General features: G+C 45.6%; 1 protein-coding gene across 1 annotated transcript in view; it reads left to right on the forward strand.

The window, feature by feature from the left end:
* Positions 1-6,561: 6,561 nt before the first annotated feature.
* The window catches only part of LOC104502196 (tumor protein 63-like), a gene marked incomplete at both ends in the record, with an annotated part of 35,007 nt that continues 17,772 nt past the window's right edge, over positions 6,562-23,796 (forward strand). The window contains 2 exons of the mRNA XM_010146131.1: positions 6,562-6,690; positions 7,415-7,547. Of these exons, the coding sequence (XP_010144433.1) occupies positions 6,562-6,690; positions 7,415-7,547 (262 nt within the window). The remainder of the gene's footprint in view (positions 6,691-7,414; positions 7,548-23,796) is intronic.

The following is a 23,796-nucleotide window of genomic DNA, read 5'->3' on the forward strand; positions in this document are numbered from 1 at the left end:
ATGGGAGTCAGTCTCTTTTGGGCTCTGCAGTGCAGTTCCTGCTGGGAAGCAGGGCTGCTTGTTGGTGTGGAATTAGGCACAGAAAGAGGCATAGAATAGAGGTGGAATACAGATTCCTGGCATTGAACAGCAGTCTCCTCTCTGAGGGGGGTGAGAGCCTGCCTTGTCTGCCATTTGGCTTTTATTTTGGCCTCCCTATTAGTGACAATGAGTCTGATTACCAAAGGTCTCCAACAGGTGCTCTGTCAGTCACGGGTGGCTGATGTGGCCATGGGGGACAAGCGTGATCCACGCTTTGGGGAATTCCAGATGACACTGCCTGCCAGGCACACGCTTGTCCTGTGCTGCCAGACCCTGTTTCTTTCTCCTCTTGCACAGCTGTGAGCTTCATGAGGTAGCGATGTCTACAAATCACTGCAGTGTTAAAATGAACTGTGGGGGGAATTCCAGCAGGATGAGGGCTGCCAAGTTCCTCGAGTTTTAGCGGTGCGGTTCAAAAAGGAGATCCCTCCCTACTCAAGAACTAAAAATACAACTAACACCAAGATTTAGGCAATTAAGCTCACATAATCATCACGAACTTTTAATCACTTGTTTGCCATTGCTTTTGATGCACTTCAACGTGTAGCCAGAGAAGGCAGAGACCAGCACGTGGATTGGGATTGCTGGAGCTGAGGCTGCCGACTTCTGTGCTCTGTGACTGACTTCTCTATCTGGCCCACACCTCATGACAACTGAGGGCTAATATATTAATCTGTGTATGAATTAAGGGCTGTTAAGTGGTTAACTGCTGTAAGCATTCAGGAAGAAAGATAAGGTTTTTGTCTGGACATCTGGGTTTGAATTCTACTTCCATCCTGAACTCTGAACGCGGCTTAATATTTCTGCAGCCTTGATTTTTCATTCCTGGGCATCAGCATTTTGGTGCCTGAAGATAAATAAAGTTTGGGGGTTTCTTGATCTAGGAAGTGCAGTGCGTACGCTAGCTGAAGAAATTAAGGCCTCTTCGAATTTCTCTATCTAGACACTCAATATCGCTGGTTCCATTTTCAGCAACGCCAGACTGGGACTCAAGTGACCAAGGTTGTATTTCTGGCTGTACAACCAGCTTGCTGAGTAACAATGAGTAATTCTATGACCTCCTGGTGCCTTAGTTTTCCCACAGGTAAAATGGGAGTAATTATACCGTCTTCCTTTGTAGAGCACTTTGAGAGCTATGAATAAAATGAGTCATATTAGATATCATTATTTAGACATTATTAATTATTCTTTGGGTTCATTTGTATAATGTCGAAAAGCTTTCTTCAAAAGAATAGATGTTCTTGTCTTTGCATCAAGATTTCCCAACTATGCCACTTGCAAGTCTTTCAGAGGAGTATATCTTGTGAAAAAACAGAAAAAGCTTTACTGTACAAAGGAAGTCTTCTCTGGCCCTATCTGCTTGTCCACAGAGTGAAGGCTACAGACCCAGTGACAGAAAATAGTACACCACTGATAGACACTTGGTGAGGAGAAGCAGGAAGCAATACCCTGTAACTTTGGTAAGAAGCAGAAAAAAAAGCTCCAAATCGTTTTGCTCACTCCTACTGTGAAAGATTTCTTTTCACAAGGTTATGCTCTGTGGCTTTACACCATTACCAAGCCATGATGTTTGGGATCTATAAACCATACTGGTAGTTTCTGTGAGTTTGCACGCTGTGCAGGAGAAACACAAACCACTCCAGAGCTCCACCTGCCAAGGGATGCTAAGGAGAACTGGAGTTGCTTGGATGCCGTTAAATATTACACAGCAGCTTCACCAAGATACCTAACTCATTCCTGGTTTCCCTATAACTCTGCTAATAACCTGGTGGCAGTTCAGGGCGTTGAAATGTCAAGCCTCTTTTGGATGAAAAAAACAAAGAAAATCATGTTATCTCTTGGTTGTAACAATCTTTCCTGTTTTTGGAAGTTGCTGAACTCACGTAATTATCCTAGTGGTACCTGAGCTGCACCTGCATCAGATCTGACCCTATATCAAGTGAAAGGGGGTGGCATCTGCCACCTGTAAGGTTAAAGCTACAGAGTAGGGACTGTACAAGCTCTGTATCAAACCTAGGTCTTGCTTTCCTCAGGAGCTGATGGTAAGTCAAGCCTTGGTGTTTTGGGTTTAGCTGTTTCTAAGAAAGGTTGTTGCAGTGAAAGGTGGCTTTTTGAGTTAGAAATGCTGTTGTGTTGCAATAGTTGAATTTAATGGTTTTCTGTCATTGTTTGTTAGTGTGGAAAGTGGTTTGTTTTGTTTTATTGTTTTTCTTTAGTGTGTTTGATGTTCAGGTGGCGGGGGGGAGGAATGTGGTGAAGAGTGGAAGCATGTGCTTAGAGTGAGGTAGTGGGAGCAGAAATGTTTTCTCTAGTTTGCCATGAGTTTATGTTGTGCTGGGCCAAGCATTCAGGGCTTCGTTTCCACCTGCGTTGGGACCCTCATCTCCAGGGAAAGGCAGGAGCAGAGCAAATGGGCTAAGGCTTAATGCGGGAAAATGCTTTGCTTGCCAGGGTTTTGTTGTTTGTTTGTTGGTTTTTGGTGGGGTGGGTTTTAGTTTGGGTTTTGGAGGGGTTTTTTGTGAAGTTTAGTATTCCCAGCCTTCTGGAAGATTCTGAAATTGAGTGTTGTGTAGGCACAGCTCCAAGGACATGTTGCTCTCACTGCCATAACTTGCAGAGATTTCACTCATTAGCATGATGGCAAACTGAATCAGCTGGGATGCAGTCCCATTCGAGTGGGCTGTAACACAGTGCTTCTGGGAAAATAATCAGGAGGAAGCAAAGTAATCAGTGGGCCCAAGGTTTCAACTCACCCAGTGAATCTGGAAAAGTGCTTTCACCTGGAGTCTGGGCTGCTGTTTCTTCAGCAAAATAAATAGGATGGAGCTGAGCTGGACCTCCATGGGAGTGTGCTGCTGGCTGAAACCTGCCGTGGGATTCAGTGGTTCAGGAGCAGTGACCCATCACTGTGCCAGGAAACCCTGTGCTTTTGGTGAGATGCTGCTTCTCAGAGAAGATTTAACTTGCCATTTTTGTTAATTAATAATCCACTGGCGGTTTTTAAAGAAGGGGCTTGTGTGTGCAATGTCCTATGCAGCTTGCAGTTTGGTGGGGGTTGTAAATCCCACTGCGGTTCCAGCCTGGTGTAGTTAGTTCTCTCTGCTTGCGGTAAGCTGCCTGCCATTTCAGCAGTTAATGTAGGGAATTAGCTTAGGGACTTAAAGCAAAGGGCAAGCTAGGCAGAACCTGCCGTCATGCTCTGTCCTGTCATAGTCAGCAGTTTGGTATATCAGGCTGTATTCAGTAGCATTATCTCCTATGATGTACTTGGGGATGAGCGGTTGTGGGTAAAAGGGATGTTGTTTAAATGTCTGTTTATTAAAAAAAAAAAAATCCAGCTGGTAGGAGCAGTTTGAACAATGTAAACTCCTGCTATCTTGTGGTTAACTTTAGGTGCTGGGGATTATTTTGCTGAAGCTAGAGCACTTGCTGTTGCAGGAAAAGACAATTAACTAGAATTGTGAAATTAATGTATAGAACTTACTTAGGCTTTAGCTGTTTATTTCTTGTGAAAAAGCAAATTTGTGCACTTAGGTATGCTGTTTAGTAGACATAGGCTGCTGCTCTATGTTGAAGGTTTTCTTGTTAAGTAAAAGGGCACTAGGTTTAGACCTTATTGAAATCACAGGGAAGGAGGCAGTTTAGCTTCCATGCAGCTTTGTGCTGAACTGAAGCTGGTTTTCTTGTGGCTTGACAGCTCTTTCCCACCTAGAGCAGGATGCACCAAAGGGAGTAAAAAGCAAAGTTCACTGTCTCTGTAATGCTGTAGCCTTCTCGCAGGTGCCTTGCAAAAGCTGGCCATGTAATCCTGCATCTTCCTTTGGAGATAGAGCTGTATGGGTAGTAGAAGTGAGGCAGAGGGTGTTGAAGGAGTCTCCCAAACTTTACTTCTGTGGAAGTATTAGCCAGGAACTTCTTTTGCCTGGGTATAGGGAAACGCAGCTTTTTGGCCATCAGGTAAAATCTGATAATGCTTCTTTCAAACGACAAGCCAGGAGCTTTCTTTGGTACAGGGATAAAGATAATACAACTGGAAAATGCCTCTCTCTGGAGGAATTCGGAGTTATGTTTAGTGCAGGGATGCGCTGCTTGTGTCCTTAACTGTGTGACTCTTTCCAACAGCTCTGTTAGCTTCAGAGGCTTAGAATAACAAATCTGGCTTTATCAGTCTGCACAGCTACTGTCTCCTTCCTCTCCTGTGCTGGAGGCACTGGAAAGAGGGCTTGGTTGGGGTAGGCTCATGATAAGCGATTTCTGCTTTGCTGCTGAATGGGTCCACAAGGGCCACAGCAGGCAGGGATGAACTGAGCTGCTTTGGCTTCTTGAGACCTAGGACTTTGTGCAGCTGTGAACCAAAGCTGGGGCAGGTTATGGCATGCAAAGCCTCACTGCACTGAGACTTTTTGAAGGAAAGATTTTTGAGGAAGGTCTGTTTTGTAATAAGTTTTTTGGTGAAGTTGGTTCATTTTCTCTGTACATAGGAATGAACTGGTTTGGATGGTTGTTGCTCTCTTGGTAACGAATTCCTAGAAAGGGACTTTTAAGGTTAAAATCAAGGGCAGTTGTGATAAGTGGTAAATAATTGTTTAAAATGAGCTTTGGAGAATCCACCGTAGGGTCTGTCTGCTCATTCCTTGAGGTCAGGACTGGGTGCGGGGTATTGAGCAGTGCCTGGGGTCAGCAGTTTAGTGGCAGAGTGGGTTGGGGGCATTCCCCATTGCGCTCTTCCAAAGCTTGTGGTAGCATCCATTTGCCACTGATACAGTAGGCTTTAGGCCAGATTTGTTGTTATGGGTTTCAATATGGCACTCTTGAAAGCGCCTTACTAGACTGAAAGCTTGAAAAGAGTAATTTCTGGTACTTTTGGTGGGATAACTGCTGTTCTCAGAGGATTTGTGATTGTTTATTCGCATGTAGTGTGGGTATGTGCTCACATCTGTAAGGCAGAGCTATTAGCTATGACACTTCTGACTTTTATTTTTGTCTCTGGCTGTTCATGAACTTTTAAAGGATGGGGGGTTTTTGTTAATCACAAAGGATGAGCAACTGAAGTGATACTTTCACTTATTTTGAGTCATGCTTAGCTATGGCTCTGGGGGCCAAAACCGCTTTGATTTCCATTAGCTTAGGACAATTGTCTGCTATTTTCAACAAGCACGCAGTTCTGTGGGCAGCAGAGGTGAGGAAAGCCCTGCTTTTTGCAGACCAGTCATCCTCAAAACATAAGAAGCCATACAAATTCAGTAGAGAGCTAGATCCCACTCTGACAGCAGCCAGAAACAAACACTTCAGGAAAAAGTAGGACAAGAACAACTCTATTGTGACCCTTCCTCTGAAACACTGAATCCTGGCAGTTTTACAGATTAGAGTCTTCCATGCAATTTGTCTAGACTGCTGTGTTAAACAGCACCAAAATATGCCAAACCAAATGTAAGTCCAATTCTTTCTGTAATCCATTAATATCCCTGGTTTCTGCCACAGCCAGTCCCCTGGCAGGGAGCACAGCCATTCTCTTGCATTGAGCAAAAGCAACTCTTCTATAAAAATTTTGCTGTGTGCCTCCTTCCTTGTAGCAGGAAGGGCAGTCACCTGCTTCATGCTCTAAGTTGAACCGAAAGTTTTTTGTCAACTGCAAATATACTCAAGAAATTCCTTCCACCCCCCCTCACATCCCTGCAGCCGTTGAGTATTTTGACACGGGTGTAAAAGCCGCTGCGTTTGAATTTAGAAATTGACCAGTGGGATGAGAATGTGCAGCTGTGGAAGGCGCGAGTGCCCCGGCTTCGTCACTGCTCCTCTTGGGCCCACCTATTTCTGTGAGGCTTGTGGGAGCTTAAGGGGATAAAAATGGCCAAGGTAATTAGCAGATCTGGTGGAAATCAGCTGGTTGGGCTCAGAAATTATGGGAGGTGAGAAGCCAGTAGACAAGCAGATATAATCTGATGTGACAGAATTTATTTGTGTACAAAATAAAGCAAAAAGAAGGGAGTTTGAATTACTAATTTTTTACAAAAATGATTTTAGTCCAAGACCTCAGCTATAGTAGCTGGATGTAGGAGAAGACACCTAAATCATCATCCACAATCTAGGGAGGCAACCAGCCAGGGACAAAGGAATTGCACACTGCTTAGATGCTTCACCTGCTGTATACAGAAAGTTTATTTGGAGGTAAAGTGGAAGGTGTTTTGTTTTTTTTTTTTTCTCTGAATTCTTACGATGCAGCATCCCAGTGAGCTCTGAGGGTGTTTATTGGGAAGGATGGCCAAATTCTCTCCTGTCTAAATACAGCATCTGCAGCAGTGTGGAATGTGTGGTGTACAGCTGTGAATGTTCCAGGCATTCAGCGTGGCTCCTTTTTCACACAATAGCTTCTATTTATGGGTTTTCATCAAGTTGGACTCATGCATTCAACATATCTTTGTGTGTGTTTTTCCTTTTTTCTTTTCTTTTCTGTTTTTTTTTTTGCTTTTGTTTTTTAAGATTTGTAGAAACTCCGAGCCACTTCTCCTGGAAGGAGAGTTACTACCGATCAGCCATGTCCCAGAGCTCGCAGCCCAGGGATTTCCTCAACCCAGAGGTGTTTCAGCATATCTGGGACTTCCTGGAACAGTAAGTAGCCTTTAAGTGGAACTTGTGGAAGAAGGTGTTTTGGGACAGGATGCCTCAATAATGCTCAGGTGACTGCTGCTGGGGGTTTTGGAGTCTTCTGTACCTCTTGCTTAGAACATGTGGGTGTGAGTCTGTGAAGACTGACAGCTCTCAAGGTCTCAAGAAGTTCTGCACCCAGGCTGTGGGGAACAGATGCAGAGATCAGCAGTGACACTGACTCTCTTGCTAGCCAGCCATCAGCTGAGCAACCAATTTTTCCTCTAAGGAAATAGGGTCATTACTCAGTCCTGGCTGCATGTTTTCGTCTTTTGCTGATGCTAAAGAGGGAGAGGAAATGGAACTGCTGCAGAGTTCAACCTGAACTCAGCAGGTCCACTGAAGGAAATAAAACTGACTCTGCTCCCATTCTTGACTTGCCATGACTGATGCTGAGACACCTATTGCTATAAATCCTCCATGAGTTCTGCCTTTCTGTGATTTAACTCCTGAGCTCTTGCCTCATTTTTCTGGTCAGGAGAGTGAAATGTCCCTCCAGGCCTTGTCCTGCTCAGGGGCTGCTGTTAGCATAGCAGGTGATGAGGTAGTTTTTCATTAGTAATTACTTACTTTGTCCTGAGACTGGTTTGTGGTCATGCCTAAGTTCTGGATGACACCCTAGCATGGTGGGAGGAAGGAGTGGGACACAATCTGCTCAGTTTTAACTGCATCACTCTGTTCTTTCCAGACCAATATGCTCAGTTCAGCCGATTGACTTAAACTTCATCGATGGCCCATCTGAAAATGGCCCTACAAACAAAATAGAGATTAGCATGGACTGTGTCCGGGTGCAGGACACGGACCTGAATGACCCAATGTGGGTGAGTAGTGAGAAGAACTTCCTTAACCTTTGGGGACAGATGGGGAGTTTTTGCAGGAGCTATTTGTACTGCATTGCCCGGGGGCCAACTTCCTCTTCTTGGTGGAGGAGCTGTGGCTGTTGCCTCTGACGAAGGAAGTTCCTTCTTGCTTTGCCTGTTATGTCCCACTCACAGAAGCTGCTTGGGGGCTGGCTCTGTCAAGTGACTGTGCTAGTGGTGAATGGCGATTCTGTCCATGAACCAGACAGGGTGTGACCCACAGAAAGGCATCGTTCCTCTGTTCCCCTGGAACCGTGAGGGGGAGCTGGCTGGCTCCCAACCTGCTCCTCTCTTCTGCTGCCGCAGTGGTAGGAGGGAGGGATGAGGCAGCTAATCAGGCAGAAGAGCTGAGGAGTCTCTAGCACTTGCCTGGCTGCTCAACTGTCTCTGCTCTCTCCCTGCTCACACTTAGATTGTGTGGCCTCAGGATTAAAATAGTTGGTATTCTGGGCACAGCTGCCACTTTTCTGGCCAAGGGCAGGGGTTCTTCGTGGTTTGTGTTTTTGGGTTTTTTTTCCTCTTGAAGGCCAAATATGAGTGAAAACTTGGTTTCAAACCATGGGTTTTGGTGTGGGTTTTTTTTCTTTTTCCTCCTGTGTTTCCAGATAGACAAAGCTAGAGAGTGTTTGTAACAAGCCTTGGCTGTGGGTGTCTCACCAGTATGGTTCAAGACTGGAATGCAGATGAGGCACTGGTGGTTGCTGGTTCACTGCCTTTGGCACAAACTGACCAGCATGCTCTTAGCAACAACTCTGAGGAAGTCAGGTTCTACTCTTCCAGGGTGGGGCAGAAGATGCTTCAGGAGTTTGAGTTGTTCTTTTCATGCTCTTCCTGGGGTTTGTAAGCTTTGGGGTAAAAAACCATGTGTGGTTTGAAATTTGTGGTGGTGTCTGTAAGTTTTCTTGTTCCTCTGTGTTTCCATCCTGAGAAACTAATTATTTCCCTTGCTAATCAACCACTGTTTTAAATGTGCCCAACAATGGCATGCTGGTGGGCTGCATCCTGGCAGTGATCACATCTGCATGGAAAGAGCTCACAGATCATGCTGATTTTAGGCCCCAGTGACAGAAGATTTGACCAGTTAGTGCCACTCTGGTGCGAGTGCTGGGAAGGCTGCAGTGCTCTTCTCTTTCCTTGCAAGATTACGAAGGGTAAAAGGGGCACTCTAAGGTTGGGTATGTGCTCAGCTAATGTGGTGAAGCTAATCCAAGTGCACAAAGAGAGATGACTGACATCAAGTCTGGTTATCTTTTGATTCTGCATTTGAGCTGGGCACAGAAAGGTGGTGTGAAAGCCTTCAATCTGGATCTCAGCTTTTTTCACTGCAGTAGCACAGCTTCAGTAAAATGGTGTCCCTTTGGCTAGTCAAAAATGTTTAGAGGAGCTCTGAATTTTCAAAGTGGGTGGTAATGTTCTGTTTGAACTGTGTCCTCTGAAAAAACAATCCCCAACAGTTTAAAGATTGCAGCAAAACTTTAATCCTTCCTTGCTCAAACCTGGACTTGTTGCATTGAGTGATAGCAAAGCCTCCCCATTTCCAGCTTCTCTGAGCTGTCTGCAGAGCACTGTGGTAGCTGACAAGCTCACTTGAAGTCTTTGTTCAGAATCTTCCTCTCCTGTCTGTGGTGCAGTGGAACGTGAATGGAAAATCCCTTCCTCTCGTCCTCTGAGCACTGCTGAAGTGAGCACTGAGGCTGGGAGAGGAGGACAGGCAGCTTTTGCTGTGCAAGTACCTTTTGCTTATGATGGGTTTGATCCTAGCATTGTAGGAGGCACTTCTAGAGAGGCCAAGCTGTACGGTGACTCCTTTAAGAAGTGTTTTTCATTGACATGACAAGCTGAAGGGGCAGCGGGGAAATTCCATCCTATCCTCACCCTTACTGTAAAGCAGCAACTTGGAGTACATTAATGTATGTACATTAATAAATGCTCCGGTTTGTCTTCAGTGGAAGACAGCACCTTTGCTCGGTTGAATGCTGGACAAAAGCCTTTACAAAGCAAAATATGCATCGCAAACCTGTGCAAACAGCCTGTCTTTTAAAATGAGGAAAGCTCTTTTTACTCCCCTTACCACCACAACCACCTCCCTATAAATTCGCAAACATCCCTGACAGGTGACAACTCCCCCTTGCAGAGAAGTCGATGTTTGCTTTGCTGTTTCTGGGGCTCCCAGCCGGTGCAGCTTGCATTGGCAGAGAATGTGTAGCCTGGGGCAAGGTGTTTGCTGTTTGTCGGCTTTAATCTGAAATACCTTACAACCCTCTTCCCCTCCAGCTTCTCTTTTCCTTTGGATAGCTTCGGGGCAAGAGCTCCCCTTGCACCTGTCTCTCCTGTAACCTCAGCCATGTCACTTCTAGAGATGAGGTGCTGCATGCAGCTGATTGCAGCAGAGTTGAAGAGGGCAGATAAACACAAAGGAATGCAGCAGAAACACAGGGGCCCTGGGAGATGAACAGCGAGATCAAGCCAGAGTGATTTTTATTATGAAATTTGTCTTAGGAAAAGGGCAAGGCCAGATTTTCTCCAAAATGTACTGCCATGTGAGATGTAAATAGGTGCAAAGCAATTAAGTCTGGTTACTTGAAGCAATTGTCCTTACGTGGACTTTAAGGCAATCCCCATCAGCCTTTAAAACAAGCTTTGCACCTACTTGCAACTTAAGGCTGAAAGTTCCATTTTTCAGCCATAAAAGATGATCTGAATAGTTGTGTTGGGGAGAGCGGTAATTTTTTTTTCAATTATTTAATTCTGGCAGGGGGGTACAGTTGCTTGTTTACAACAGAGCTCTCGGTGAGGAAGGAGCTGAAGTGTTCAGAGCTGTGCCTGAAGAAACTGTCCCACTGGTGGGCTGGAAAAAGAGCATGAGTCCTGCCCTGCTGGACACTCATCAGTTGTCTTCATTGCCTTGAAAATGCAATGATCAGGAAGAGAGATGGAGAAGGTTGGGTGACAAAGAAACCCCTCTTTGAGCTAAGTTCTTATTTTCGAGGAAGAAATATTCTTCCCCTGCCCCATATAACAAAGGGGTAAGAGAAACTGGTGACCTGCACTGCATTGGGATGAAAAGAACTGGAGGGGACAGGAAGAGTGTTTGAGTCTGGTGTAACATTAGATGGTCAGCAGCCTTCCCTGGCTGTGTGCCTTGTGACCAGCTCTTTCACAATGCCCTGGGTCGCCCATCTGTGAGGCTGCTGGCTGTGCCCCTTCCTCTCTCATGGTGTTAACCACAGGCAGGCTGGGAAATCCCAGCAGAGATCTGTCTTTTTGCGTAGCTGGACTGAGGGGCTGGTGGTCCCTGGGGGTGTGGAGAGTATTTAGTGCCTGCCATGGTCCTGGAGTGGGAAGGAGCTGTGGATGGCCAGGAAGGTAAGTTGAATAAGCGATCTCGTGGGCCGTTCGATAGGCCCACAAAAGAAGGTGGTTCCCAGCTCCTTCCCTGACCAAGGACGTAGTTGGCATGGCTGGGAGTCCGTGGTGTGGTGGCAACCAGCTCCCGGCATTCAAGAGGAAGGCTGGTCTCAAAGGCTGTATTCTGCAGTGCTAGAAGTTGGGTAATGCTATAGGAATTGGTGGGTTTTCTGTTTTTTTTTTTTTTTTTCCTCATTGACTAGAAACCCCGGAGCTACAGGGAGGAGGGGTCTGGAAAGGTCTGTCTAGGAACAAGCATGTGGCAGTGCAATAACCCCTGCATTGCCCTGGAGCCCTCATGGCGTTCTGTCAGCCTGCGTACCAGGTGTAAAATTTCTTTCTTTCACCAAGTCTCACAAGACCTTGAAACTGCTTGCCAATGGTGAGAGTTGCTAGCCTGGACCCAAACAAAGCTGTTTTGGGCTAAGGACTTCATCAGACAGCATCCTGATGAAAGTCTTATTTAAGGGGCTTGCAGAGTCTGGAAGCCTTCTGCCACCATCCCAGCAGTGTGTCCAGGGCTCTAGGGACCCTGCTGGCAGAAGCAGGAGTGCTGTCCCCAGTGATGGAGCAGCTCATCCCCCTCCCCCTGTACATACCTTCCTTTCATGCCCCTGAGCTAGCAGTCCTCCTGCATCCCCTTGCCTAACCAGTTCAGTGGAATGCCTTTCCCCAGACAGTCGTCGTGGTCAGAGTTTTCTTAACCTGGATTTGTCCCTCCCCACAAAAGGGAGAGAGAATTCCTTGCTTTTTTATTTATCTTCTCTCATTCTGCAAATCTTTGTGGGGATATGCTGTGTGTGCTGTAGTTAGGCACCACTGAGATCCCTATGGGGTGGGTTTCTGCTCTGGAAATGGTGGTGTGGACTCTTCAGTCACAGCTGTGTCCTTTTGGGTTTGGGTCCTCAGCTTCATGGGCTGTGGGTGCTCCAAGCCTGGTGACTACAGAAGTTTTGGAAGTGGAACAACTATTTTATAGTTTTCAAAGTTACAGAGCTCTCACTTTTACCTTCTTTATACATAGAGGTGGAGATAAAACTAGACTGTAGGACAAACTGGATGTGGCCCAGGTATGACATGGAGGTGTCAAGGCTCTTGGCTTCAGCACTCACACCAATAACATATCTCAGTGTTGGTATACGATGCTTCTCACCGGAAACAAAAAACTTTTATCAGGCATAACCTGCTGCAGGCTCATGGAGAAGCCACCCCAGCCACCTTCCCATGCTGCAGCCCAGCAAACTGGAGAGCAGCATGTCTGAGCCCCAAGGTGGCTGCTGGCTCTTTTCTTTATACTCTCAGCCTTAGCACTGTGTAAATCAGTTCAGTAATTTGTATTTGGTGGCTGTGCTCTGAATTCCTGGATCCCTGGGAGACCATCAACTGGGTGCTGTGGTCAGAATCACACGTGCAACAATATGATGGACAGACTTAAAAAAAAAAAAACACTGTTCAGAAGGATGTCTGTGTCCTTTGGTATTTAAGTACAGGCTCTAACTTCTGTTAACCTTTAATTGCTTGCTTTAAAGTGTTTTCTGGGTGAGGAGAAGAGAACTCCACTTGCTGCAAGGTAACGGCTGAGGAAGTAGATGAAAGCTAGTTAAGCAGTGAGACTGCAGGACAGGGAGGACATCCCTGTGTATGTACCAGCAGCAGAGCAGGGAGCTGACACGTCATGTGTGGTGTGGCTGAGCGGTGCAGGAATAGTGTCTTGGAGCAGGGGCTCACGTGGTGTATGCTTCCCACAAGCTTCTGGCAGGTGCCACAGCCCTACGTTTTGTTGGGAAATGGTTTTGCACCTGGAGGATAAGGCAAATTTGATAAGTAGATGCAGCAAAATGGGTTGTATGGCTGTCTGTTTCCATGCCCGAGTATTGCCGGATTGACCATAGAAAGGAAGGAAGGACTTTGTGTAGCACAGGGATACGATCAAAGCTTTTATTACTGTCTGGTTTGTGCTTGGGAGAGTTTGAGGCTTGCCAAGTTTCTCTTCTTTGTAGGTATTTGTTCATTCCATAGGTGTGCAAAGAAAGTTGAGATTATGCAAAGGCATTTCCATAATGAGCAAATGTATTATTCTGTTGGAAGTTTCCCTCCAGCATCTCTCTTGTTTGCAGTTGAACTCATAAGATCTCTTAATTTAGGCTTGTCTTTGTAATTCTGCTGAATGTTTAATCTTCTGCAGTGTTGGTCCCTCCAAATGATCTAATCATCGCACTTAGGGCTGCAGATCCAAACCCAGAAATGATTAATTCTTTCAGGTGAAGGATGCACACAGAGCATGTATTTGTACATTCTGTTTGGCCAAAGCCTGAAGACTTCTCATTCTATGTGTAGCAGGGCTCTAAAGACACTTTTGGTTTTTATATAAAAGACACATTTTATTATTCTTTAAAATACTTGTTCACTAGTTCCCTTTCCTGTACTGTTTTGCCCTGGTTCTGGCTGCAGACCAGGGCTGGCTGCCTTTCTTTTTGTGGGAATGCAGCCAGTTGATGAGTATCGTTACACCAAGTGTTTTATTTTTAAAGCCAATTCTCTGGGTTTTCAATGTTATTGAAGAAAGCCAGTGGGTGATCAGTCTGTTGTGCTACACGCTGTTTTGGAAACACTTAATTCCTTTAAATATTTCTGCCAGTTCAATATCTCGCTTTACGTTAATCTTGGGAACAAATAAACTAATTTTAAGCTGAAAATCACAAACCTACTGGAAAAGAGCCAGGTGTGAGATGGAGTGTTTTGGCTTTAACTCCCTGGCTCGTATTGCTACGAGCACTTGAGGTGGAAGACTGTCACAATTGTGAGTCCTGTCATCTGCCTACATGCAAACACCTCTGAACAAAAGAAGCAGTCGCTTCAGAAAACATCTTCCCCAAGCAGCTAGTCCTGCCTCCAAAGGCTTCCATGGTGCTGCACGTGTGCCTTGCTTAAGTATGGAGCAATAATGTGTTAGTGCTTATTTTACATCTTTAAAAGGTGTGCACAGACACTGCACAATTCTATGGTGTCTTGATCTCGGAGCAACAGATCGTAGGCACTTTTGCCTCCAGAGCAAGTGTAAGGTTTATGCTGTCTTGATGGGAACTTCACTGTATGTTTCTATGTTTATCCTAGCAGATAGGATCTCCTTCGTTTATTCTTCTTAAACCATAAACATAATTTCCATATTTGAACTCTTTGGATTAAAACCCATAAGCAGTAAACCCCTTGGGCAGCTGGTGTTTCAGCAAGCCATGAAGTGTAGCTTGAACTCCAACAGAAGTGGAGCGGCCGTGCTCAAAGTTCATCTTCCTCTGGACACTTTGTTTTGTGTTGCTGTTTTTAATCAAGTTGCTGGAATAAGGGAAATGAGGCTGTTTTCTCTTGTTAGCTGGAAGTAAGTTGATGAATTGAGCTGTCTATATGCAGCCAAATAAAAAAACTTCACTGAGCTTTGTGGTTACCCCCCTTTGTGGGGTGATATGAATGCAGGATGAAGAGCACATCACAGTGCTGTTGCAAGCTGCAATGCTGGCAGTGCCTGGAAGGGGTGGCCAAGCTCATTGAATGCTCCTTTCAGCTTAAGACAAACCTGGAGCACAGCCTTGGGAGCATCCTGCTTCCCTTTCTTGTCCAACACAGCCAAAATGTCTATGCTGTAGTGAGCTCTGGGGTGTAGCTTTTGTTTTTAAAGTCCTCTCTTGCATTAATTTGGATTCTTTGAAGAAAGTCTTATGCATCCAAAGTATCGCTATGTAAGTTGCTTTGTGGTTCTGCAGATCCTGCCCACGGTCCTGTTAATGACTATTATTTTTACCTCCAATATTTCATGAGGTGGCTTTTGGACTAGGTAATGTTTTCTTCTGAATGTCTCTACCATCTGTTTTCCACATCACTGTCGCTGATTTGATAGCATTGAAATTAATGAGGGAGTGAATTGTCAGGCAGTCACAGAAAATTAAATCAATCTCTGTGAAGCGTAGATTAAGGAGTGGTTTGTGGCCTGGGTTAGTTCTCTCACTGCTGAATGAACTCCTTGCTAATCAGCATCTGAATTTGCAGAGATTAATGAAAGATCAAAGAAGTTTTCAGTAATGAATGTAACTGTCACTTTAAAAGCGTGGATTTTTATCTCCAGCCTGCTTTAAGAAAAGTAAAGACCACCCTGGAGCACTCTTCTTTCTCCTTCAGGGCATAGATGGGCAAGGTGGACCTCGTGATGATGTCCAGCCTGGATTAAAATTTAAAAAGTCAGAAACTAAAACAATTGGTCTTCTGGGCTCTGGCCAGATAACTGAACCCTATGGATGTTCACGCTATGGCTGTTGTCCTATTGATGGTAGATGCAGCATGTGAGAGCAGCCAGAGGGTGCCCAGACAGAGACCAGCACTGCATAATACAATTTTGTAAGAAACAAGGAAAAAAACATGTTCCCTGGCTGTCTTAGGGTGTCTGTTGTGGCCCAATGCACCATGGCCATGTAGGATAACGACGGTGTCCTCACATAAGATGCATGAATGGCAATCGGTAACAGGGTCAGGATTTAACCAGAGGTTTGGAAGACTATTCTCAAATTATTGCTAACTGATAATTTTTTTAATATTGGATTATTGTACAAGGGTTTGGGTGGGAGGGAGTTGGCAGTATACCAAAGGCTGGCTGGAAAGAGCTGCTGCGATTGTGCATTTATGAACAGTTGTGCACTTCCTGAGAGCAATCTGTAGTTTATACAAGATAAGGGAAGAACAACACTTTCCCTTCAGCTGCTTGTGCAGGAACAACTCTGGTCTGTCAACAGTTGCTCAGTTCTTGTCATTAAAAACAAAGACTCTCTAATCTGCCACTATCTCCTGCTTTTCCCTTTCCTTGGCTGGAGTGTTGTGCCTCGTGCTGGGGTGCAGGTTTGTGTGATGACCAAATCCTACCTTCAGCTGAAGGGATGGGGCTGCTCAGGAGCAATTCTTATGAATTTTCTTGTGCAATTTCCTCTCTCTTGCAAAATACATTATAAACACGTTGGATGGTAATGGGGGAGGTGGGTCAAGCATGCTGTGCTGGTCATCCAAAGGTCCTCATCAGGTAAAAATGCAGTTTGAATGTTGAGGATTGTTACTCTGACAAAAGAGCTGCTGATAGCAGAGGCTTGAACTCCCAAAGTTCCCTGGTCATGTCTCCATGCACAAATATCTGCTGACCTGTGGTTTTGCACTCATCGGTGCAAAAGCGTCTACTCCAGTGTCTGCTGGCCAGTGGTTTTGCAGGCTTATCAGCTGTGTTACAAAGATCTCTGTGTCCAGATGGTTGTTTCCTTTTATCTCTAAGCATTTTTATTGAAAGCAACTGTTCTTTAAAGATTCCCTAGGGTACCAAAAAAAAAGTAGAAAAAGTAACTAAAAGGAGCACCAGGAATAATCAGGCAGCACTTTTCGATAACTTGTCTGCATGCTCAGTGTCTATTCTGTGTCATATGCCAACTGTGGGAAGCAAGTCCCTGCTGGCACTTCGCTGAGAATGACCTCTCTTGACAAGGTTGGTGGGTTTTTGGTTGTGCAGATGGTAGGGAAGGTGCAGGTACCTTGCATCATCTTGGCTGGAAAGCAGAATCTCTCCAGAAGAGTGTCTTGCTCTCTTGCTAAACGGAGCTTGGAGGGCAGAGTCCCTGGGGGCTGTGTGCAGCCTTCCTAAACCAATATTGCACAGTGGTTGTGAAGGGAACTGGTTTTGTTTCACAACTCCTTTCCATCTTTCCTCTCCCTGCTCTCTTCATGAAGCATTATCTCCTGACATGATGCCATTAACTCTCTAATTAGCCCTAGGGGTGTTCTGGGGGAGATGCCGAGGCTATAGGAACTCAAATAAGCAGCGTGTGCAGATGTTTACCCAGGGTCAGAGGGCAGGGCTGTTGTGACAGGCAATTGTCTTGGGGAGGGTGCGCTCCCTGGGGAAGGAGAAGCTGGCCTGCACCGAGGGCAGAGCCAGGAGTTGGGCTTTCCTCCCATCCGTGGTGGGCCCATCTCTTTACCCTACGTTTTTAAAATGGGAGGGGGGTGGGGGTGGGGAATGCAATGTGAAGTTCTTGGAAGAAGGGGTTGATCCTCAGCGCTAAGCGCTTTCAGCCAGTACATATTTCTAGCTTGAAGGCTCGTACACTTGGGAGCTTTCCAGAGGAAGTTCTGGGCATCAGACCTGTCCTGGGTCAGTGGTGAGGAATCCAGGAGGGCATTGAATTTTTGCTTGTGAGCACAGCAGAGAAGTTAACCTTATGAGAGCCAGGAGCGCCTGACCCTCTCTCTCACATGGAGGAGCTGCACCTTCCATGCCCAAAGTGCATGGATGTGCACAAAGGTGTATTCAGTCAACAGTGGGCAGGATACTGCCTTTCAGCAGCATCTTTTTTTTTTCTCACTTGTTTTGTCCTGCCATAGATATTTTTTTTTTTAAAGGGGAAAGTCCTTGTTTCAGTATGTGCTGGGTTCTTTATCCCCATCTTCCTTGTGGTTTGAGCAGCTCTGCATGCATTTTCAAGAAGGGAGGGTGACACTTACATTTTTTTTTTTGAAAGTGTTTTCTTTTTGCTCTTTAACCTGGCTGCCTGCTGTTGCAGTCTATCACATCTGTCCCTGCAAAACCTTCACTGGAAAAACTCCCAAAATCAACTGGCAGAGGCTCGTTTTCTGAGCATTCAGGAGTTAGTCAGATGTGTTTTTAAAAAAAAAAAAAAAAAAAAAAAAACCAAAAAAACAAAAACAACACAAAACACACCCCCAACCCCCCCCCACTATATTTACCCTCCTCTTTGTTATCTCAGTCCCAGTTTGTAAACGTTTCTGAGCTGAGACAAAACACACCACCAACCCCCCCCCACTATATTTACCCTCCTCTTTGTTATCTCAGTCCCAGTTTGTAAACGTTTCTGAGCTGAGTGAATGTCACTGTCTGTGGTGACACGGTTGATCCAGGTGTTATTTTTGTAAGAGTGAGGAGGTCTGAGCAGACTTTTTTCCTTTGATTTGCAGGAAATTCTGCATGACCCGCCTAATGTGCGTGCGCACACACACCGCCCCCACCCACTACAACAAACTACACAATCTCCAATTAACACTGCACTTGTGTCAATGATGTTTTTAATCATTGTGATTTAGTGCACTCACCTTGTGTCCAGAAAGGGTTATTGAGAACTTGAGAATGGTACCACTGAGAGAGGCTGAGGTGAACCGTATAATAGCAAAGGGAAAGTGCATTCAAACAAAGAACCTGATTCAGCACTTTGACTTGGCTGGTGCCTCATTTTGGAAACTTAGGGGTCTTGTTTGCTTGTTATTTTGTTCTTCGCCATACCAGCAGCAGCCACAAAGCATTGCCAGAAGCTTTCTAGAATATCTGAGTCAGGCCTGGGAAGGCTGCAGCTGAAACTTTCAACTCTAACCAACTGTTGTTATTTTTAGTTTCCTACAGTATTGGAGGTAAAATCTTTTAAAGAAACTTCCTTTCCTGACTCTGGGCTGCTTTGCTGACTTTTTTTTTTCCTGGTTCAATCCACCTAAGTATCTGAAGTTTGAAATGCCACCCTTTGTGTTGATTTCTTTATTTTCTAGTTCTTACCCGGTTTGGGGTTGGGGAGAGCTTGTTGGAGTAGAAGACTAGAGTTAAACCTTGTTCATCTGACCTCAGTATGAAGTAATTCTTTGTAATGTGTGCAAGGAGGGCTTTTGCCTGAATCTGTTTGCTGATTCTGACTAAGCTAATTGGTATGGTAAGGTACAGTCTCCATCTACAAAGATTGTCTTGTCATTACTTTCAACCATCACAGCTGCAACAGGACTGATGTTGATGTTTCCCTTGGAGACCTGTCCAGAAGACTCAGATAAGTGATATATCTATCACTGTCCCATTGCTGAGAAGTGAGTGTGCAGTTTGAGGGGGATGTCTCTTTGGATTTGTGACTCAGCTGTTTAAACCTGCGATTTCAGGGAGTTGATTTTCCCTCTGAGAGCATCTAAGAGACACTGCCTCCCGCACTGCTAGTAGTTTGTTGGAGACTTATCTATGTGAAATTTTTGCACCTGAAAAAGGAGAGAATCAAATGAGACTCCAGGAGCTTTTCTTTCTCGTGGTAAGGTAGAAAGGAGAGTTATCCAAACTTTACTCTTCTCTTGCACCGTCTGTGCCAGTATGAATATTCAGGACACAACACCAGCCTGTAGGATGGGGGCAAGAATCTTGTGATGGGGGAGCATTTAGGTCAAACAAAGTTTGGAGCTCTGGAGTGATAAGAGGAGTACAGTTGTACCTGGGCTGCAGCAGCATTGGTGGGCACAGTGTCTGATACAAGCTCTGTAACCTCCTGCCACCCCTGTCAGGGTGGTGGTGACCTCCTTTTGTGTTACTTGTGGATGACTGACTTGCAGAATGCCACTAGTCCAGCATCCACTTCAAGGTGACCGCACAGGCTAATGCCTCTGAAACACTGAACCAGGTCAGGGCCTTGTGTGCAGAAGGCAGGGATTTGTGCTGACATGTCAATTTATTCATGCTATATATGCTTCTCCTCATATTTGACATGCAGATCTCTTTGGATAAACTTCCACATATCTCTATGTAGTGCATCTGGGTGTTGCTTCACCCACAACCACCTCCAGCCACCTGTGGGACGAAAGATAGCAGATACTTAACACAGCAGTGCTGCATTAATGATTTGGAAACAGAGGATCTTCTGAGTTTTCATAACATAGCTAGTAAAAGAAGTTTTTTCAACAACTTGCTGAGGTTGGGAGATCTATGTGTGTACTTTTCTTCTTTCCTCCCCCTCCATAGCTTTTGAGCTCATGGGTCAGTATCAAAAAGCTTAACAGCATTCAGGGGTCAAAATGGTCCTCTGAGCATAGCATAACTTCTCCTTACTATTAGAAAACAGAAAATCCACAGGTGACTTCTAGCTTGATATCCAGCTCCATGCAAGCTCTGCAGTCATACTGTAAAGAGACACATTTGGTTAACGATGCTGTGGCAGCTCACTCTAAACCTTGCCTGCATCACCAGGATAGCGCTTGTGTGGCTTTTTGGCATGTACCAATCTTGAGTGAGAGCAGATAAGCGCATCAGACATAGCCCTGGTGTTAGGCAATGCTGGGGAAGATGGAGAGGAGGGGAAGGGGCTGTGCAGTAGTCTGTCATTGTTCCTGTGATGTAGGAAACCTGCTGTGTGCTCAGCAGGCTCTTGCAGGTAGTTCAGGAGCACTGAAGGTGTGTGTGGCCCCAAGCTGAGCTGGGATGTTGCTGTTGGTTGTATGTAGGGCCCTCCCTTGGCTGGGGAGGGCTCAGTGCTCCTCTCTGCAGCCCGTTCTTGGAAGCATCTCCCTGCATTTTGCTTAGCGAGGAGAAATTGGCGAAGTGCACTGGAAGTGTTTGCAACCCTTGCCTTTGTGCCCAGCAGTCCTCCGCTGAGCTGTGCTTACAGGATTAGAGCTAAACGAGACATCTACCCTGCTTCTAATGTCAAGGAGCTGTTGCGCAGGGTAGGGAGAGCGCTGCAATCCTCTACTCTGTGTTTGGTCTTGTGTTGCTTCCTGTCTGAAGATGGTTTTACCCCATTTTATCACTGGCAGTCTTGTGAATGTGCTGCCTGTCTCCAGCCTGCAGAGAGGCTGGTGTGAGCTTGTAACGTCGCCTAACTTGCCGTTTGGAAGGAGGTTAGTGGTGGCCTCTGTGTGCTGGAGAAGGCAACCTAGAGAGCCGTTAGCACTCCAGCAGCACAGCCTGCTTACTTTCATCTCCCTGTGAATCTGGAGTCCCCTCCCCGTGTGCCCAGAGGAGCTGGGGTTAAATGATGCCCAAAGGCAAGGGAGTCAGCGTGGAGGGGAGCAGCAGCAGCTCCTGGGCAGAAGCTCGGCTGCACAGAGATGTTGAGGCCGCAGCTGGATTTCAGCCCTGCTGGGGACCCCTTTCCCCACCCCCTGCAAAGCACCTGCGGGTGGGTTCATTCGCTGCGTGCGCTCACAGTTTGTGTGGAAACTCAGAAATTAGGCACTGGTCTGCTTGATGACAGGTCCTCAAATAAAAGTCTGAAGCGCTGTCATTAGACTGGGAAGGTAGGCAGCCGTGCTCTGATCTGGATGTTTGGTTTCCTCTCTTCCCCACCCCTTTAAAAAGGTGTCTTGTTTCCCCCTGCTCAATGGCGCTTACCTGGCTCTTCGGGAGCAGGCGAGATGAGCTGCCTTTGTTCTTCCTGTGCATCCTGCTTAGTCGGCAGGACGGTGGTGGACCCCTTCCAGTGGGGTGTTTCAGAGCAGCTTGGTGTGAGCCAGCTCCACTGGGAGGGCAGCTGGTGCATCCCAGACTGTGCACCGCCAGCACGCACTGACACTGTGACAGGACAAGGGATTTTGTCTGCTAGTTCAGAGTAAAATCTCAGTGGGGCTGTTCTGATTTGTTTGTCAGCTCACCCTGTTTTCCCACAGATTGAGACTGCTAAGTGCTTTTCCTATCTTTCTTTTCAAAATGTTTAGTTTGATGTGGGCACAGTGTCTAGGTGGTTAGTGTTTTTTTTTTTTTTTTTTTTTTTTTTTTTTTTTTTTAACTAAGCAGTACCTAACAACTTCTCCCATATATTAATTCAAAATCATGAGTCTCTTTGGACAAGCTGCTTTTTAATTTTTCTAACATTTCTTGTTTTAAACAAGATTATTTTAAAGCTTATTACCACGGCATGAGTTAGTAGCTGTTGCAAAGCAGGAAAAGGAGTGATGTCCTGCGAACACGGGACCTGTTGGCTGAGAGCTTGGGTGAGAGCAAACAGATGACGGAGAATGCAGCTGGATTGTGGTGCATGAAATGGTGATTTCTTCTTGGGAAGCTCTTTGTGGGCTTTGTCCTAAACCTGCATACTGCAGTGGCCAGACACTCAGCTATGCTACTGCTCTGCCAGTCTTGAGCCTTTCCCAAACATTTTGGGCTTTGGTACCAGCAAAGCTTGAGCCTGAAAAAAAACCCTGAAGTCTTCTCAGAAAATAAATAAATGGGAAAATGGGAGAAGCTTCTTGGAGCAGTTCCTTTGGAGCAACTCCATGGCTGTCTTTCGAGTTCCTAAACTTGTAGAAAAATGACAGGGGAAAGTTACAGTTTCCTTTCTTCTCTCTTTCTCTCCTTTTTTTTTCTATTTCCCCCCCTGCTTCCCTTCTCTTTTTAGAGATTGGTGATAAGGAATTCTAACTACTTAATGAGCTGGGAGAGGCCTCTCTCCATTGGAGTGGAGGACTCCAGGTGGCACTTTGACAGATTGGACAGGTAAGGCAGGCGAGCCCCACCTCCTTCTCCTTGCCTATAGTTAGGTATATAAAGGAAACTTCAATTATGCAGAGAGACACACTCCGAGTCCTGTTATCTTCCAAGTAGCATCACATATTTTTAGGGTCTTCTAGGGGGTGGGAGGTGTTTGTCAAAATCCTGGAGCCAGAAGAAAGAACAGCAGCATTGATCAATTTGACTGCTAACATGTTGTACCTGGAAAACAATGCCCAGTCCCAGTATAGCGAGGTAAGGATTCGAGGTTTGAGCTATGATATCTTTAATACATTCTTATTTTTAGTGACCGCGTGTGATTTCTTCACCCCTGTAGTCCTGAAGTTAGGTGTGGAATATACACTTGTTTTTCGAAGCTTGCACTTTACAATGGGAAGCGAAGTTTGCTGGGCTAAATATCTGAGTGAGCTTTGAGTTCTTACGTTTTGGGGCAGCAAATTTGTTTTGGTAACCTTGATCAGCCAGATGTGATTTTTCTTTCACGGAAGAAGCAAGGTAAAGTAGTCATTTACTGTGGGCAATGCATACAGACTGCGTTCCTGTAGCAGTCCGAACAGTATCTGTGGTGACTGCGTTAGAACTCATTTACTACTCTTTTATTGCTGAAATTGCTGCTCATTGTTAGAAGTGGATGGTATCTAGCAAATAACCAAAAATGTGTTATAAACCCCTTCTTAGGTTACTTTTCTAAGTAAAATAATATACAAAAAAAGGTCCTCAACTGCAAATGTTGCATTAGCGTCCACACCAATAACTCTTTTACTCAGTGCTCTTAATACTCTGCCTCAAGACTTGCAGCAGCAGCGAGATATTTTTGTTTGAAGTGTTTGTCTAAACATTATATGAGGATGAACGTGTGTACATTGGATGCATTTTGCTTTCCAGAGCTCTGTGCACTGCATGGGTGTGAGTGGAATGCAAACTTCAGATGTAGCTTTGATTTTTTTTTTTTTTTTTTTTATTTAATTGCTTTTAACAAACTGGGTCGATGCTTTGTAAGGTGGCAGTGGAGAGAATTGCCACACGCTGTGCAAATCTTTTGAGGAAGTTACCTGGGGTTGAGGGGGATCTAACGACAATATTGGTTTACATTCCAGTGGAGACAGCAGCTGTGTTGACACTCGTCGGAATGGCAATGCAGCCAAAGCTCCTCTGTGTGTGTGTATATGTGTGTGCGGGTGTGTATTCCTGGTGAAAATGCTTCAAGTGGAGGGCACGGGGTAGGAGACTTGAGACAGACAGAAGCTCAGCCACTTGGAAAAGAAAACAAAGTAGGAGTCGCAAGGCTGAGAACACAGCTAGGAGATGTGATTGCTGGCGAGGAAAAGCCTGTGAAAAGTACACTTAGGGCTTGCATGCCTGGGATGGCAGGTTTGCGACTTGGGGAGAGCGAGCGGTAAACTGAAACCGGCACACTTCCCTCATCCCCCTTCTGCAGGGAGCGCACACACCCAGCGTGCGTGTGGCTTCTAGCTGCTGCTGCTACACAGAAGACCAGAATTGGTGATTTTCGCCCCCCCCCCC

The sequence above is a fragment of the Buceros rhinoceros genome, unplaced genomic scaffold, assembly GCF_000710305.1.
Source record: "Buceros rhinoceros silvestris isolate BGI_N320 unplaced genomic scaffold, ASM71030v1 scaffold7722, whole genome shotgun sequence".
Classification (NCBI taxonomy): domain Eukaryota; kingdom Metazoa; phylum Chordata; class Aves; order Bucerotiformes; family Bucerotidae; genus Buceros; species Buceros rhinoceros.